At 33.0% G+C, this 18,960-nt stretch overlaps 3 protein-coding genes and 1 pseudogene across 3 annotated transcripts; 2 read left to right on the top strand and 2 right to left on the bottom strand.

The window, feature by feature from the left end:
• Window positions 1-1,412: 1,412 nt before the first annotated feature.
• On the top strand, window positions 1,413-3,529 carry LOC18015949 (ras-related protein RABA1e). Its single transcript, XM_024155354.1, is given in 4 exon segments — window positions 1,413-1,669; window positions 2,461-2,585; window positions 2,588-2,666; window positions 3,199-3,529. Coding segments are annotated over 4 exon segments (792 nt in total).
• A 1,556-nt stretch (window positions 3,530-5,085) lies between these two features.
• LOC18015948 (28 kDa heat- and acid-stable phosphoprotein) lies at window positions 5,086-7,315 on the top strand. The gene is made up of 8 exons (XM_006398220.2): window positions 5,086-5,412; window positions 6,139-6,179; window positions 6,266-6,343; window positions 6,436-6,522; window positions 6,607-6,641; window positions 6,736-6,821; window positions 6,916-6,981; window positions 7,071-7,315. The coding sequence occupies exons 1-8, from the start codon at window positions 5,346-5,348 to the stop codon at window positions 7,103-7,105; spliced, it is 495 nt and encodes a 164-aa protein (XP_006398283.1). The 5' UTR covers window positions 5,086-5,345; the 3' UTR covers window positions 7,106-7,315.
• Window positions 7,316-8,874: 1,559 nt separating this feature from the next.
• On the bottom strand, window positions 8,875-9,239 carry LOC112086448 (annotated as a pseudogene).
• Window positions 9,240-16,320: 7,081 nt separating this feature from the next.
• On the bottom strand, window positions 16,321-18,316 carry LOC18015947 (WUSCHEL-related homeobox 8). The gene is made up of 4 exons (XM_006398219.2): window positions 18,190-18,316; window positions 17,423-18,025; window positions 16,528-16,754; window positions 16,321-16,432 (listed from the first exon to the last, which is right to left on the bottom strand). The coding sequence occupies exons 1-4, from the start codon at window positions 18,314-18,316 to the stop codon at window positions 16,427-16,429; spliced, it is 963 nt and encodes a 320-aa protein (XP_006398282.2). The 3' UTR covers window positions 16,321-16,426.
• Window positions 18,317-18,960: the final 644 nt, after the last annotated feature.

Below are 18,960 nucleotides of genomic sequence, written 5' to 3'. Positions count from 1 at the left end.
ATATTAGTTAAGAGACCATTAAGTTTATATTTAGCTGAATCAAACTAATTTGGAGAGAGAGCTAAGACCATCTCCAACCACTATTTACCCAAACACTAAATTTGGTGTTGTGAATAATGTTAATTTTAGTGTTTATATGAATAATATTTTTTGCTATATCCGACCACAACACCAAATGTCAACATTAAATTTTTTTTTTTTATTATTAGATTATTAAATTTACAAGTTATCTTTATATTTTAATAGTTTTGATAAATTTTCTTTATACTTTAATAATTTTAATTTTATTTAAAATTTTCTTTATACTTTAATAGTTTTAATTTTAGTTTTTCAGTGTTTTAATTGAATTTTATTTAATCTTAATAATAGTGTCTATTAATATAATAATTTGTGTATTTATATTAATTACAATTAAAATTTCATATTAATTACACTTAAAATTTTATATTACAACAAATAATAAATCCAAAAATTAATGATATATTAGATATACAGTTATTGTATTCATATTATAATTAAAAAGTAATAATAAAATATTATTAATTTTAGAGTTTTGTGAATAGTGCTACACCAAATTTGGCGTTGCACTATTCACAAAACTCCAAAAAAAATATTTGATGTTAGAGATGTGTGAACTCCATAATTGAAGTTATACAGTCTGGTTGGAGTTACTCTCAAAAGACTTGAGTTAAAAGAAAACAAAAAGATAATTATTTTATATTGGTGGATCTCTTATAAAAGTCTTTTGAACTATAAAAATAATAATAAAATAATAAATATTATTATTTAATTATATAAGTTTTTCAAAAATATTAAAAAATTCAATGAAAGTCTCTTAACTCTCTCAACTTTTATAAGAGACTCTTATGGTTAAATATTAGTATTTATTATTTTATTATTTTCTTATAATTGAGAGACTCTTATGAGAGTTTCTCAATGTAAATAATGCTTTTAAAACTGCATACCAAAAAAAAAATAATGCTTTTAAAATTTTATCCTTCTCTACTTTTTGGGCTGCAAGAACTCAATTAACCATTGAAGCAAAAAAATAAAATCAAATTAAATATGGATATTTTATACCCTTCAATGAAACAAACACCACAAATACCGAGAAAGTGTACTTAAATACCGATATAGATCCACGGGTTACACTAAAAATAGCGGAAACAGAAGCGAATTTATGGGAAGAGGCTCAAAGTTCAGAACATGATTTAACACATATAGATCTTGTCCATACTACAAGCTTGTCAATACCTATAGTCTATGAAGGCTGGTGATGTTATATTGATGGATCGTGGAAAGATACGGAGCCAGTAACGGGTCTAGGATGGTTTTATTTTAAGGAAGGTGTTACAGGAAATATAATGGGAGCACAAAATGTAAGACGAAGTCTTACGCCTCTGCACGCAGAAATGGAAGCCCTTATATGGGCTATGCATTGTATGTTGGAGAATCAAAAGATGGAAGTCGCTTTTGCTATGGACTATTCAGAGTTGGTGAAGATGGTGTCTACACCCGAAGACTGGCCGGCTTTTGCTCTACACTTGGAGGAGATAATGAAGATGAAAGACAGATTCCGCTTCTTTCGTATATCCCATATCCCACGCGCAAAGAACTCGAAGGCGGATAACCTAGCAAGGAGTGCTCGGATCTACCCTCAAAATGTTATGTATGTACACTCAATACCATCAGTTTGGTTAACCCAACCGTACTAGGCATTGAGGCTGTTGACAAAAAAAAAATTAAGTGATTTTCAAAGAAACTAAGTGATTTTAAGGTAGTACAATCCTGGCCTTTACCTAACAAACTATTTTTTTCTTTGTAATGTCCTCATAAATATTTAATAATATTAATTCTAACAAACAATTTTTTAGAAGTTTAGAGGTCAAATAATTCAATAAGGACTAGTTAATTATATTTTATAAAGTAAGAGTTTAACTAAAATAATTCTTTGGATAAAAGAAAACTGAATACACGTGTCGAAGGAAATATAAAGTAATCTGAATAGATAAAAAAATATTTCTTAGCATATCATATTGTGTTGTAATTTTCTTAATGATTAAGAGTCTAGTAAAACAGATTTATTTTCATAACAAACGAGAATTTGACTAGATAATGTATAATATACTTATTGTGTGAATGTACGTAATACAGTTGAATGAAAATCATACACTTGTCTAGGAAGGAGAATGTAAATTAGGAAGAAAATAAAAAGTTTCACTAAAATCCACAGTATATGGTAAGTTTTAAATATTAATATCTAATAGACAATTTTGTTAGAAAATTGGATAGCAACAAATTAATTTTTTTTTTTCCTTTTTTTATGTAAAAGAGATTTTTAATAGACTTGTATGGATGTTGTGATATCGCAGATACCTCTAAATCCCTCAAAGAAATAAGCCATTCGATTAAACAAATCAGTTTTCTTTCTCTCCGTGTTTGGATTCTTGGTTTGTAAAGCATGCAAGATATCAACTATTATCTATTCAAAATAGTGATGTTAGGAGATTCTGGTGTGGGAAAATCAAACATTTCGACTCAGTATTTACAAAATGTGTTCAATGTTGAGTCAAAGTCGACAGTTGCTGTGAATTCGGGTGGCGATACGTTCATGTCAATGAGAAGATGATCAAAATTCAACTTTGGGATATCAGTGGTGACGAAAAGTATGATTCTTAAAACTTTTTTAATTTTATTTAAGAGTGTTATTCCGGTTTAATAGATTTGAGTGAAAATTTAAAATCGTTAAAAAACAAAACTAATAAGAAATAATAAGCTGATTTGGTTTATATATATCATAATAAACCTATTAAATTCAAACAAAAAATAATAAACTGGTTTAATTAAATTTTCATTTATACAGATTTATCGTTCAAATTTAAGATATGCTCCATTACCAAAGCCAAACAAAAATCAAATCGTATTTATAAGAATACGACTTTCTAAATAATGTTATAGAGATTTTTTTAAATGACAAACACAAAATTATGAAGATAAGTTCTCTAGAAAATTAACATATGATAAAATACAAATTTCTGTCTTAGTTTTGTTTTTGTTTTTGTAATCATATAAATTTTTCTTTCTAGCAATTGAGAAGCCAAAAATAGTCAAATCTAATTTATTCATTTAATAAAACTAACTTCTCAAATAAAAGAATTTGATATGCTAAGTTTTCTCTTATTGATATACTGTATATAGATATAGAAGTCTCATCGACACTTACTGTAGTAGAGCCATGGGGGCTCTAATAGTGTACGATATTACGAATCGCACAACGTTCGAAAACGTAGAATGGTGGCTAAAGGAGTTTCGTCGTAGCTACATTGATCCCAACAACGTTGTAATCATGCTCGTTGGTAACAAGACTGATATTGCCGATCGCCGACAAGTCTCAACGGAGGAGGCAAAGTCGTTCGCTGAAAGAGAGAATCTTTTGTTCATGGAGACATCTGCTCTTTGTGCCACCAACGTTGAAGAAGGTTTTACGAATGTCTTGACTCAGATCTACCATAATGTCACTAGCCCATGATGACTTTATCACCTATGTTTCTTCTTATTTGTGATGAGAAGTTTCTGTTTCAGTTACTAATTCTTATTATTTATGATTATTATATTTTTTCAAAGAATTTGTTAAGAGTTTGTGTTTGGTTTTTACAAATAGTGTCTATCTGCGTCATTGTAAGGAGATAACTAATAATAATGATTAAAATATATATATTCTCTACAATGTGGTTTCATACTTTCTGTTTTACAGCATCTTCAAGAAAACTTTTTTATCTTCAAGTTTGAAGTTTTATGCATTCGAAAAGAGACTTCAAATCTTCAAATTTTGAAAATATGAACAGTAACACTCTATATTTGAAGTTTTACTATTCAGATCTTAAAATTTGAAGACTCATCTTTTATTTTGCATTTTGGTCCTTATATTTAACTATCTTTATAAATAATGTTATTAGTTATGTTTGTTTACCATTTTAATTTTATAATATTTCTGATAATTATTTCATATATATCTTTATAATCGTAATTTTCAAATAAAAAATTAAAGAAAATAACTTCAAATTAAAACATCACATAAAAAATTACAAAAAATAAATTATAAAAACACATAAATATAACATAATATTATTATACAGATTTATTAATACAACATAAAGTTTTAAAAAAACTACAAGCACACATAAATATTACACAAATTAAAATACTACAACAACACTAATAATCAAGCAAATTTGATCTTGAACCTCTAAAATCACCAAAATACTGTCCATATATATTTGGAGTTGGAAGTAGTTGTTCTTGAGTTTTTTTTTGTATGATTTTTACTTGTTCAGATCGAATAAACTCACGAATATTATTATCAATAATAGAGTCTAAATTATGTTTGTGTATTTTTTTTATAATATCAATGATGTTTGATTAATTAATATTATTTCATCTTATTTAATATATGTTTTATAGTTATTTATAATATTTAATGTGTTTAACTAATTATGCTGAAAAGTAAGGATTATAATGCAAAGTATAAAGTTTTTGAAGTTTATTTTCAAGTGTCACTTCTGGAGAGAAACACATAAACATGAAGCCTCTTTTGGAAATGCCTTTAGAACTATAATGCAAAATAGAAAGTTTTTGAAGTTTCTGAATTTTTAAATATGAAGTCTTTCTTGGAAATGATTTTTGAAAGATGGTTGTTATTGTTTCCATTTCCAATGTGACTTTTCACATTCAATTCATGTTCTACCTTTGTTTTAAAATACGTTGTTTAATGAACAAATCTCCTACAAAATAAACAACAGAAAAGATACAAATTCTTTGTTCTGATTTGGGTTTTTTTTTAATATAAAACCCAATTTTTGTAAACAATTTGTCGGTTCAATTTCCTAAACCGAACCTTTTAAGGAATTCTTGGTTCAAAAATTCCATTGTATTGATTTAAGAAAATCCTTAAACAACCCAAAAAGCACATGCTTAAAACAAAAAACAATAAACACAACATGACGTTTATCAGAAACGTGGTCGTTTAGTCCAGTTAACAGCAAAACGAGCTAAAGACCGTTCGATCTATTAGGTTTTCACGGTTTCTTTAGTACACCGCGATACAGAGGAACAAATCAGAATCACACTGAAACACAGAATCCCCAAAAGTCACAGGTGGCTTTAGGGTTTTCGTCTCCTAGTCGTGACCGTAAGAGAGAGGACGAGATCCTCCACTAATTTCAAACATATATTCGCTTGTGAATCGATTCGAATTCTTGGCTCAGGAATCAAATTCTCTGGTTTCTCTTCTTTTCCGTATTTTGATTTGTTCTCTTTCGGAATTTGCGTTGTTTTTGTTTGAAACGATGGGAAGAGGAAAGTTCAAGGGGAAACCTACCGGCCAACGCCGATTCTCTAGCGCAGCTGATATACGTAAGGATTTCTCAAATTCTGCAATACTTGTTTTGCTGCTTTTTTTGTTGTTCTTCTATAGATGTATAATAATCAGATAATCATTGAGTACTTTTGAGTTTAGGGTTTTGATTGTTGTGTTCAGTATGAATTTCGATTTGTTAGATATTTGCCCATTTTTATCCTTGAATTGGCGTTTGCTTGAATTTGTGGAATTTTCATATTTCCTTGTTTAGCTCGATTTAGCACCTCTTGGAATCGCGAGCTTGTTAAATCGGATTAGTTGAGGAATTCTCAATTTCTGATTGTGATTTCGCTATCTAAATGCAGATTTCTTTTGTTCTGTAGGTTATGTACTCAAATTTGAGCTTCGTGTTTCCTAGATAGGTTTGGTTATTAGAATTTGATAAAAAAATGTTGTTATCTCTTCATTTGCTTGATTTTATGTAATATTCTTAATTGTTTTACTCGATTTATGCAAGTATCTATATCAGTCTAGCTGTTATTTGTTGCTCTGCATTTGTATTACTGGTCTTGGCTTGTTGCTTGCTTGAGCGAATGCTGTATAAAACCTCTGGCTTGGATGATCATGTGGTCTATGATCATAAGATTTTCTTCTGATGTGCTCAATGTAGTGTAATCTAGTCCAGTTTTTCGGGACTTCTAGGGTTGTATGTTTCAAGATTGATGTGGGTGGATATTAGATTTTTATTAACATTGGTGTGTTTTTTTTTTTGGTTTCTGTAGTTGCTGGCACTTCTGCTGCACGTCCTCGGTCTTTCAAGCAGGTAATTTTGGTAGTTTCTTATACATATTTGATATGTTTGTTTATGTGTGTGGTGACCTTTTGATGACCTTTTGATGACCTTATCAGAAAGAAGCTGAATACGAAGAAGATGTCGAAGAGGAGTCTGAAGAGGAATCCGAAGAAGAATCCGAGGATGAATCTGATGTGAGTGAAAACCCTTAATGTTCGTTATGTTGCCTCATTCATCTATTTATCATTGTTTGACAATTCATGTTTACTTGGTATAATAATAATAGGTGAAGAAGAAAGGAACTGAAGCTTTAATCGAAGTTGATAACCCTAACAGAGCAAAACCAAAGACCTTGAAAGCTAGAGACCTTGATGTAAGCTCTCTATGTAGTTATTTTCTGTAAACCTGCAAGTATGTATTAATATGTTTGTCGTAATAACTTTGATTTGTTAATTAGGCTAGTAAGACAACAGAACTCTCAAGGCGTGAAAGGTTTGTTGCTATTACTGAACATTCTAAGCTTAATCATTCAACATTTTGGATTTGAGGAGTTTCTTACAGTTCCATCGTATATTGTATTTTGCAGAGAGGAGCTAGAGAAGCAGAGAGCTCATGAGCGATACATGAGGTTGCAGGAGCAAGGCAAAACCGAACAAGCAAGAAAGGATTTGGGTAAACAACGATGAATCTCTTGTTCTCACTTGCTTCTTTATGTGTTACCAAATGGGCTAATCGATTATCTTATCCCTTGTCTGTGTGTGTACAGATCGTCTGGCTCTGATTCGCCAACAGAGAGAAGAAGCTGCCAAGAAGCGAGAAGAGGAAAAAGCGGGTAAAAACCAATAAAAACGCCTTTTGTGATGCTTTGGTTTCAATGTTTTCCTCATGTCTCTGATCTTTTAATGTCTCTGTTTGTTGTAGCGAGAGACGCGAAGAAAGTCGATGCTCGCAAATGAGAAGTGGTCACGCTCAAAACACACCTACCTACTATAGTACTAAAAGAAAAGGAAGAAGAAGACTCCTCGTCGAGTTTTATGCGATTAAAAGATGCGTTGTTTTTACTTTGTTGTTCTTTTTCGATTGATAAACAGATAAAACCTTTGCTATTTACTCAGTATCGTGCTGGATCTCTCGATCTTAATACATTTGAAGTTATCATCTCTCGTCTTACCTGTTATTAAAGTCTTTTTAGTTTGGTTTGGAAGAATCTTAAGCATGGTCAAGTTTTTGATATGACAAAACCAGGGCAATCGGGTAGTTTGTCTATTATATTCTCTTCCTTGGTCAGGTCAAAATTTTGGAGCTCTGTCATTCAAAAATTACTATGTCTTGACTTTTAAATTGTTTTGAAAACTCTAAACAAACCTTACTATGGAAACTAGCAGTACACGCTACTATCTACCATATTTGGAAGCAGCACAACAATGTCCCCAAAGACATCGATAGGAAGATCCGCACGACGACAACAGAGACAGCATTTTGGTGACTTGATGCTTTTTTTTTTTTTTGTATTGTATTCGCTGAATGTAATATCTCTAACCTTTTACGTTAAAACTAGGAATTAACCCGCACATTGTGCAGGGTAATGTGTTTTAATTAATCTTTAAATTTAATTTTTGGTTAAATTAAAATTGATTGCAAAAATCTTTAAACAAAAAATCTAAATAAATAAAATTGTCAACAATTAAATAACAATATATATATATATAAATATCACACAACCAATATTTATTTATATGTATATTATCGAATAAGATTTTGTTTTGTTATGTAGTTTAATTATTAGTAGTTTTTAAATATGAAAGTGATATAATGTTAATATATATATACTTATATACATACCAACACGGATTAGAATCTATATATATATATATTATATCTATAAAATAAGAATTTAATTATGAAAATTTTATTAGAGATCAAACTATCATTTTTAGTTAATAAATTATATAATATGTGTTAATACTGATTATATATAGAATTGTCAAAGTGGACAAATAATAATATAAAAATATGCTATTTTATGTATTTTATTTTTTTTTGCCAATGTACCAATGTTTAGGGTAAGCTTTTGTAATACCCAAACATTTTATGAGTATGAATATTTTCAGTTTAGCAAAAAAGAAACAAAGCATACTGCACAAGGCTTCCTATTTTTTTTTTTTTTTTTTTTGCAAAACTGTGGTTTCCAAAATAGAAACTCAAGCTTCAGCCATGCTTTTAAAATGTTTTTTTGTTTAATCGTAGTTCTTAATTAGCATCTCACGCTTCCGAGTTTTGAAACAGAATTCATACCATGGACAAAGCTTCTATGCAACAAAGGCTCTGATTGGTAATCTGCAGAATAGCGGAATTGTGTTTTTGAACATGATTCCTGAGATTTTTTGCCAATCAACAAAAATCCGCGAAATGAAAAAATACACACAAAAACGCAGACTGCGTTTTCGCTTAAAAAAAATATAAAAGAAAAACTAGTCCGCAGAAAAGCGATTTATAAGTAGATTTACCCGTCATTCCACAAAATTACCAATCAAAGCCAAAATTTAAAGAAGTGTGGTTGCATTATAGAATATATATTGTTCTGTAACCTGAAAATCGTCTAAATACTTATATTAATGACTATGGTAAAAGTGGTATTATTATAACATTGTAATTTGTGGGTACAATTTAATAAAGTAAAACCAACTAAAAGAAATCAACTGTTAAAATACATATTTTTGAAATTTTATTTTGGGGTAGGAGGAATTGGGCCAACAGTTTTTGAACATTGTTCTTTTAGCATAGGAGGGAAAAATGGAATGAATGGAACTTTTGACAAGCAATTGGTCTCGGCTTCCAGAAATGCCTTGCAACAAGCGGGACCGATGTTTCCGAATTGTCCGGTAAATATAGATTGAGAAATCTCTGCAATGCATCCTGGGATATTCATCATGACCAACATTTTGTTATATCAGGTAAACCTGGCATACCAGGACTTGGTTGAAATGGAAATAAGAAAGGAAACGGAAGTGGAAACTGTGGCAACTGAGCATTCACACATACTGCGAAGCATACAACTGCTAGGAGAGAAATCACATTCTTGATAGACATAATGAGATATGGAGAAGAAAAAAAGAGAGTCAGTAGTATAGCCAAATATATGTTTAATGCTCGATTTTGGTTTTGATTGATGAACAACAACAAGATCGTTGCTTATTTATATGGATTGAACGAAACTGTTGATATTAATTATCTTGATAATTTTTTTTTTTGAATTCTCTTGTTTTGTTTTAGGTATTCAATTATCCGTTTACTAATTTCGAAACATCCAAGTGATCTGATCTGAACATTAATTTAAGAACCGTTGACTGTCGGGAGGAAATAAAAAATATAACTGGTATCCTAGATTAATCCCTGATTTATCTCATCATCTAAACCAATAAAAATCAGTTTCTAGTCCTTTGGTTTTTATTTAATTTACATCGTTTTTTTCAGGTTTTCGTTGTAAAAGTTTTAGTTTCCAATTAGAACCCCCCACCCCAAATTAAATGGGAATGAAGAAAAAAAAAAAAGATAATGATACCAAAATTACATCACGTAAATTTAGCCTAAGAAAAGGAGGTCTCATTTCACATTTTATTTGGCTCATTGTTTTACGTAATATGCTGATTTGGACGTGGAAAAAAAATGAGCCAAACAATAGTGATTTTGCCATTTGATGATGGTGAGAGTAACCAGTTTAATGTCGTAAAAAAGAGGTGGTACGGTGGAGCAAGAAGATGGAGGCTGAAAAATGACGACCATACGGTCCATACCTCATTGGAGTAATTATAGCTGAAGAAAATATGTGTTGAGAGTTCTTCTTATTTATGTAGCCATATAAAAGTAATTTTATGTTATCTTTAGTTAATCATTTTGTTACTTCTATGGCCAGTCAGTACTAAAGATACGAAGTAATAACAAAGAAGGCAATTAATTTGGTGAAAAATAAACAGGAAATAATCAAAACATAAACAACAAAACAAAATAAAAGCAAATAATAGGCAAAATATAAGAAAAAAATAATAATAGAACAACATTGATAGAATAAAACATACTAGAGCACATGCTTCATCAACTAACATATATAAATACGGTTCAAAAGTAAGCTCTACTGTAAAATAATTAAGACAGCCATAGACGTTCAAGTGGATAGCCAACAAAGACGTGCCATGCTCGGTTTAAAGGAAACCCTCAAAGCAGTGCCATTTTGCTGGCTCCAATGTGCACGTAAGGTAACATTTTGGTGGTTCCTAACATGCAGATAAAGAACAACAAGCTGATATATCAAGACAAACCAAGAATCAAAACGGCACTTGAAATGCTTAGAACGAGCATGAACCTCGAAGAAACTCTCCACGAGATTGTTAGGATATTTTCCTACGAATAAAATGTTGGGCGTGTATTAATAAATAATTCTTAAAGACTAAATAATAAATACAATATATTAAATAATTCTATATAAGAACTATTTTTCTTTTTTCCCAAACCAACTTTATGACCTAAACCCGTTAAACAAATCCTGTCAAATCATTGATGGTGATGACTCGGATGTTGGGTAAGCTTCAAGAAGATTTTAGAAGATATCCTTAAAGGAAATAGGAATCTAATAAGGAAAAGGAAAAGTTGTAATCCTAATCTATAAAGGAAATTAGAATAGGAAATACATACCTATATAAATAGAGATCATAAGAAGGATGTATGATCATAAGAGCAAAGAGAAAGCTTGTGTTTAGTTTTGAGAAGATTTTCTAAACATTAATAAAGAAGGATCTTTATTCAAACTTTGGTTTTGTGCTTCTGATTCTTTATTTGGTATCAGAGCAAATCCTGAAGAGAAAAGGAACTCTTACGAATCATGGCAGATGCAAAACCGGAGGTCAAGAAGATGGCGTCAACATCCGCCGTTCAATGTCCGATGTTGAACACAACAAATTACACAGTCTGGACATTGAGGATGAAGGCGACATTGAAAGTTTACAAAGCCTGGGTTGCGATTGATCCAAGAACGGATGATGAAGAGAAGAACGATATTGCAACTGCTTTGCTGTACCAGTCCATACCAGAGAACCTTACTCTGCAAATCGGCGAACAAGAATCACCAAAAGACATCTGGGAAGCAATAAAATCGCTGAATCAAGGTGTTGTACGCGTCAAGGAAGCTCGCCTCCAAACCCTAATGTCTGAATTTGAGCGTTTGAAGATGAAAGATTCGGACACTATCGATAGTTACTCAGGAAAGTTATCAGAGATAGCATCGACTGCAGCCTCTCTTGGTCAAACTCTTGATGCACCAAAATTGGTGAAGAAGTTTCTAAACAGTATACCCTCCAATTAGTTTATACATCTCATTGCTTCTCTTGAACAAGTCTTGGACCTAAATAAAACTAGTTTCAAGGACATTGTTGGGAGATTTAAAGCTTTTGAATCTCGTATAAACGGAGAAACTGCTGCACAAGAAACTCAACAAAACCTCCTGTTCTCAAAAACGGAAGGAGACAATGGTAAAGGAAGAGGACGTGGTAGAGGCAGAGGACGTGGAAGAGGGAACAGAGGCAGAGGACGTGGAAGAGGGAACACTCAAGACAAAGAACCAAAGGATAGATCTCACATTGTTTGCTTCCGTTGCGAAAAACCTGGTCACTTTGCATCAGATTGTCCGGTGAAGATTGCAAAGGATCAAGAACTCAACAAAAACGAGACAGAAGAAGCAGATACAGCCTTGTATATGCACGAAATCGTGTACTTAAATGAGGAGAAGGTGATTCCAGAGAAGTACGAGTCAAACAAAAGAGAAGATGGAATCTGGTATTTGGATAATGGTGCTAGCAATCATATGACAGGAAAAAGGGGATATTTTTCTGAATTAAACGAAAGCATCAAAGGAATGGTGAAGTTTGGTGACGGATCTTGTGTCAGTATTGGTGGAAAAGGATCTATTCTTTTCGAAGGAAGAAACGGAGAACAGAGACTACTAACAGATATCTACTATATTCCAATGTTGAAGAGCAATATTCTAAGCTTAGGTCAAGCTACAGAATACGGCTGTGATGTGAGAAGGAAGGATGATTACCTCACTTTGCTCGATCCCAATGGATGTTTGTTGGTCAAAGTAACTCGCTCTCCAAATAGACTATACAAGATCGGTCTAAAAATTGGCAAACCAACATGTTTACACACAAGAATAGAAGAAGAACCATGGAGATGGCATGCGAGACTCGGTCATATCAGTTTCAAAACGTTGAATTCAATGGTGACACAGGATATGGTACGAGGGATGCCTAAAATCTCGTGTAAGAAAGTGTTGTGTGAATCATGTTTGGTAGGAAAGCAGACGAGACATGTGTTTCCAAATTCGACACAATATAGGTCTAAACGAGCATTGGAGTTGTTACATGCAGATCTTTGTGGACCTATATCACCAGCCACACTTGCTAGAAACCAATATATCTTTGAAATAGTGGATGATTACACTAGATATATGTGGACAATTTTGCTCAAGGAGAAGAGTCAAGCCTTTGAGAAGTTTCAAGCGTTTAAAGCTCTTGTCGAGAAGGAGTGTGACAAGAAAATTGTTACTTTACGCACAGACAGAGGTGGAGAGTTTACATCAAGTGATTTTCAAGAATTCTGTAACACAAACGGAATCAGAAGACATCTCACAGCACCCTATTATCCTCAACAAAACAGAGTAGTTGAGAGAAGAAATCGTACATTAATGGAGATGACGCGGAGCATCCTTAAGGCCATGAATGTTCCGAATTACATATGGGGGGAAGCTGTAAGACATTCAACATATTTGATCAACAGAGTTCCCACTCGTGCTCTAAAGAATCAAACACCGTATGAATGTCTAAGAGAAAGAAAACCAAGTATCGAACATCTTAGGATTTTTGGATGCATTGCTCATGCAAAGGTAGAAGCAGAGCACCTGAAGAAGCTTGATGATCGATCACAAACGCTTGTCCACCTCGGAATAGAATCAGGAACCAAGGCATATCGACTTTACAACCCAACAACGAGAAGAATAGTTGTAAGTCGCGATGTGGTTTTCAATGAAAAGGAATCTTGGAATTGGAAGGGAGTAGACAAAGAAGAAGGTCAACCAGGAATGTTTCGAATGACATGGGGAGAAGTTATAGATAATGGACAAGGACCATACACGGATAATAGTTCTCAACCAGTAGATGATCAAGAAGAAACAGAGGTAGAAGAAGTGCAGAATCTCGACAACGATGAAACAGAGATAGCTTTACCGAGAAGATCGACACGATCACGCAATCCTCCTGGTTATCTTGTCGACTATGTACTTCTTGCTGATCTAGAATGTGAATTGCTTCTCTTGTCACTCAACGATGAACCACAAAATTTCCAAGAAGCAAAAGAATCAGTCGAATGGACAAAGGCATGTCAAGAGGAGATCGACTCGATTAACAAAAACAAAACGTGGGATCTAAGTGAGAAACCACATGGTGTAAAAGTAATTGGTCTTAAGTGGGTTTTTAAGATCAAAAGGAATGCTGATGGAACAATTAACAAATTCAAGGCTAGACTTGTTGCAAAAGGATATGCACAAAGAGAAGGGATTGATTTTGACGAGGTATTCGCACCTGTTGCGAGGTTAGAATCAATCAGAATGTTGATTGGTTTAGCAGCTTCACACGGATGGGAAATTCATCATCTCGACGTAAAAACCGCTTTTCTACATGGTGAACTAACAGAGGACGTTTACGTTTCACAACCTGATGGATTTGAAAAGAAGGGAGAAGAACATAAGGTTTTCAAACTTAAGAAGGCTCTTTATGGTCTACGTCAAGCTCCTCGCGCCTGGAATACAAAACTTGACCAAATTCTAAAGACGTTGAAGTTTAAAAAGTGTCAAAAGGAAAGTTCTGTATACCGCAAGGAAGAAGGAGTTAAAATTTTGATTGTGGCCGTATACGTCGATGATCTTTTTGTTACAGGAAGTACATTGAAGCTCATCAATGAGTTTAAAGCTGGAATGTCTTCAAAGTTCGAGATGACCGACCTTGGGAAACTTACTTATTATCTCGGTATTGAAGTAAGTCAAGGAATCAATGGAATTGAGATTAAGCAAGAAGCCTATGCTCGTCGAATTCTTAAGGAAGCTGGTTTAGATGCTTGTAACCCGACACACATACCAATGGAGTTCGGTTTACAATTGTCAAAAGGATTGGATGAACTAGAGATCGAAGCGACCATGTATCGAAGAAGGATTGGATGTTTGAGATATCTCTTACATTCACGACCTGACCTTGCTTTCTCAGTAGGAATTCTGAGTAAGTACATGCATGATCCAAGAGAATCGCATGGGAATGCTTTGAAACAGATTCTAAGGTACCTGCAAGGAACGGTAGGCTATGGAATCACATACAAGAAAGGAGCACCAGTCATTGTAGGCTATAGTGATAGCAGCCACAACACGGATCCTGACGACGGGAGAAGCACTACGGGACATGTGTTTTATCTCGGAGAAGCCCCCATAACTTGGTGCTCGCAAAAACAAGAAACAGTAGCCTTGTCCTCATGTGCAGCAGAGTTCATGACAGCTACGGAAGCAGCTAAACAAGCTATATGGATACAAGACTTACTAAGTGAAATCACAGGGAAAAAGTATGAGAAGACGATGATCCGCATTGACAACAAATCGGCTATCGAACTCACCAAGAACCCGGTTTTTCACAAAAGAAGTAAACATATTCACAAACGTTTTCATTTCATTCGTGAATGTGTAGAGAACGGTTTGATCGAAGTGGAACATGTACCTGGAGAAGAACAGCGTGCAGATATTCTTACCAAAGCCTTGGCGAGAATCAGGTTTAAAAGGATGAGAGACATGATCGGAGTTCAAGACCTCATGAAGATCAACTTGAAGCCTAAGGGGGTGAATGTTGAGTAAGCTTCAAGAAGATTCTAGAAAATATCCTTAAAGGAAATAGGAATCTAATAAGGAAAAGGAAAAGTTGTAATCCTAATCTATAAAGGAAATTAGAATAGGAAATACATACCTATATAAATAGAGATCATAAGAAGGATGTATGATCATAAGAACAAAGAGAAAGCTTGTGTTTAGTTTTGAGAAGATTTTCTAAACATTAATAAAGAAGGATCTTTATTCAAACTTTGGTTTTGTGCTTCTGATTCTTTATCGGATGCTATATATATGATGAATATCTATTGGAACGGATCCTTAAAACGATTTCGTTATGCATGATTTGCAAAAGAACAAAGCCAAGCGATGTCGTTTAGACGAGTTTCGTTTAAAAGTACACCCCAAATGTCGAATTAGAAACCCAAACTCGAAATTTACGTTGATTTCTTTAGAGGCTACCAATTCCCCTCAAGAACAAACAGATTATGGAGCCACCCAAGAACCATATTTCTCTTACACTCAACGTAAGGAAAATCCACAAAAGTCACGATGTCTTGTGACTTCATTATATATGTCTTCCTAATGGAAAATCTGTTAGTAGTTTCTTAATTCCTCGTTTTCCCACTTTAATCCTTTGCAGTTTTCCACCCTATTTCTCGTCGAGCGAAGTTCGCTCTAAGTTCAAATGAGGTATTCTGTGACAGGATTATCATTATCTGGTTCACAAATCACAATGATTAATTATCGTCAAATTGGATCAGCTGCTTTAATTTGGTTAAGTTACAATTTCCTTTACTGTCATTTTACTATGTATTTTGGTTCAGCTCTAGTAAACCGGTTCACAAACACCGTTTCGGGCATTCATAAAAATCAATCAAAAATTCAACAATTATCTTCTTCAACCTCTTCCTATCTAACATCGCCATCATCATAGTCCATGAAATCTCTGTTCTTCAAGAAGATCATTTTTCCTCAAATTATATGCTTTCACAATCCAACTCTCTTTTTCAAGAGATCTAATGGTCATATATGCATCTTAGTCCTTCATTTGCTCTCATTAATAAAAATGTACGTTACGTAAGAATAATTAATATCATACTAAATCAGAATTTCCAAGAACCAAAAAAAAAAACTAGAAACACAACTGAACATAGAACAGTACATTGGGAACAAACTTTAATAAAACTGTAACTAAGTTCCAATTTTTTTCTTGATTTTTTAAATTCTCGAAAATGTAATTAATCCCGTAAATTTAAAAAGATTTGGAACGAGAAATTTATATAATTGGTAACTAAATAACTCGCAGAAATCCCTTATTGTATTAATATTCGTCCATAGGACCATAGCACTCGATCTTCAACATCTTCTAGATCTGCAAAATCAAACACAAACCCTTTGACCAATTCATACAAAACTAAAAAAGCTTACTATTAATTTTTCTTTTCTAATTAAAAAGAAGAGGCTTACAAGATAATAAACGCCGCCGTTTTGGAGAGGTTGAAAAGTAACACCAAATTCATCGGTAAGAATCTGTTGTCCAAAGGAGTCGATCAAAACGGCGTCGTTACCAAAAGCCTCTCTTACGTTGAACAATCCGGCAACCACTTGAAAAGGCATGTCGTTGACGAACACCGTCAATCTCTTCGGAGAAATACAATCTCCGACGTCTCCACCACTGGGTAATATTACTTCCCCTGGTACATGCGCAAAAACCAGAGTCACAACTCATCACTCATGACAGATGATTTTATTATAATCAATGGAACACGTTTATGTAATTAATTTCATAAGATAAAAACTAATTTACACAAGAAAAACATCTCGGAAAAGTTACAGTAAACGGTCAAATCTAAAGACCAAAACGTCTTTTCCATAAAAGACGTATGCATGCGTTACTCGGTCAAAATTAAACAAACTAGTTGATTGATAATATACTTACCGTATTTATTCTGTAACAAGGGTTAGTATACTTACCATATTTATATGATAATATATGCAAAGCAAATATATATATATATATATATTTATTCAAAGCATGCTGTAAAATGTAAACACGTGCTTGCGTATGGTGAAAATGTATAAATTTTCATGCAAAAGAGTATATGCAATTTAATATTTGTTGTAAAAACTAAAACTAAATGCTATATAATCTATAATATTACTTTTGAAAGTATACATATATTGATATATATATATGTATATATAATATATATATATATAATAAACACACTTGTAGGGGAGTATATGAGGTGAATGTTATATTTCGTAAATATTGGAAAAATAATAAAAATTGAAGTATTTTTTTTGTTCAACTAAGAAAAATAATTTAATAATATTATTTTGGAAATGAAAGAAATATTACCTTGAGATTGATTGATGGTAAATGGAACAGTAACAGGAGCCGAAATAGGAGAATAGCAATTTCCACCGCCGTTTCCATCTCCGCCGTAAAATGTGATCTCCGGAATTTTATCCAAACACTCAGTGATCTTAAAATTAACGCCGTTATTGACGGCGGAGAGCCCCTCTTCCGTTACCGTCGGCACAACAAAATCACCAAAACCAAACCCTGATTGAGCTGCGATTGGCTCATTCTGAACCGGAAATAGAAAGCCGGCCGGTTCAGTTAACACCAGTTCATTGTTTTGGCCTGGAAATAAACCGGTTTCATGGTTAACCAAACCAAAACATTGATCGGCTTCATTAAGAGTAATGACTTTGTCCTTCTTGGACACTTTAGGGTTTTTTTGAAGAACACGAAGCTTATGTTTTGCTCGAGATTTTCGGTTTTGAAACCAGTAAAAAACGTTTGCCTCTCCGATTTGACCGTACTCTTGAAGTCGGATCCTGATTCTTTGTATTTCGTCTCTAGTTGGATTAACATTACCGGAGTTGAAGATTGATTCGAGTATCCGAATCTGCTCCGGTTTAGGGTTCCATCTCGGTTTAGGATCTGGTACACGACCTGATTCACGAATCGGTTTACAAATCGTCATGCATGTCTTAACATATATATATATATAACATCAAACAGCGTTTTTTTTTTCCTATAACCAAGTACGTGTGATTTTGTACAAACATAACAGAGAAAAAGAAGAAGTAGATAATATGAATTTGTGAATAGTTTACCTGAGGAAAAAGGAGACGATACGTTGCAATTAGAGTAATGCATGTAAGATGGTGTATCGATTTCATGATGAGGATTGTTGCAGGGTTTGGACTTGAACATGCTAGGCCAATTTTTGTTAGAAGACATGATGATATGGAGATGATAATGAATGATCGAGAGAGAGCTCTTGTAATGGTTGATCTAGGTTAACAAATCTACTCTCACTTTATATATATAAGCCTCTTTACCTACCCTTTGGTGTGCATCTTACTACAATTAATAACTAATATGAACTATAAAACGTAAAATTAAAGAGCAACATACAAAAAGGGCAAAAACAATGCATATTGTACGTATTTGTCAAAAGATTAGGACTTTTTTTTCTTCAAACAATTAATTTTTTACCTTGTCTACGTTCATTTCACTTGTTTTGAATCTATGTAATTTGGTTTAAATTCACACTCCTATACCAAGCTTACAGAACTAATATCAGGAAATTATCGATATTAAGTGGTTAGTTTTAAAGCAGATAAATTAATTCTTTATTTTTGTAAAATGAAATATGAGGGATTTACTTTTAGATAATTTTCGTACTTGTTTCTTCTCATATTCTTGACATTGGTTGGTCAAATTAATTAAGGTGGGGTTTTGGATTGACTCGAGGGATCATATTTATTCAACTCATTAAATACTTCGTCAACAAATCAGAGAAGATATAAAGAAGAGATAAAATGAAGGATTTGTTTTTAATTATGCTTAATGTACTTAGATGGAGTACTAATAACAAAAAA

The sequence above is a fragment of the Eutrema salsugineum genome, unplaced genomic scaffold, assembly GCF_000478725.1.
Source record: "Eutrema salsugineum unplaced genomic scaffold, Eutsalg1_0 scaffold_20, whole genome shotgun sequence".
In the NCBI taxonomy this organism is placed as follows: Eukaryota; Viridiplantae; Streptophyta; class Magnoliopsida; order Brassicales; family Brassicaceae; genus Eutrema; species Eutrema salsugineum.
The sequence above is the reverse complement of the archived record's forward strand: the minus strand, read 5'-3'. Positions and strand labels throughout refer to the sequence as shown.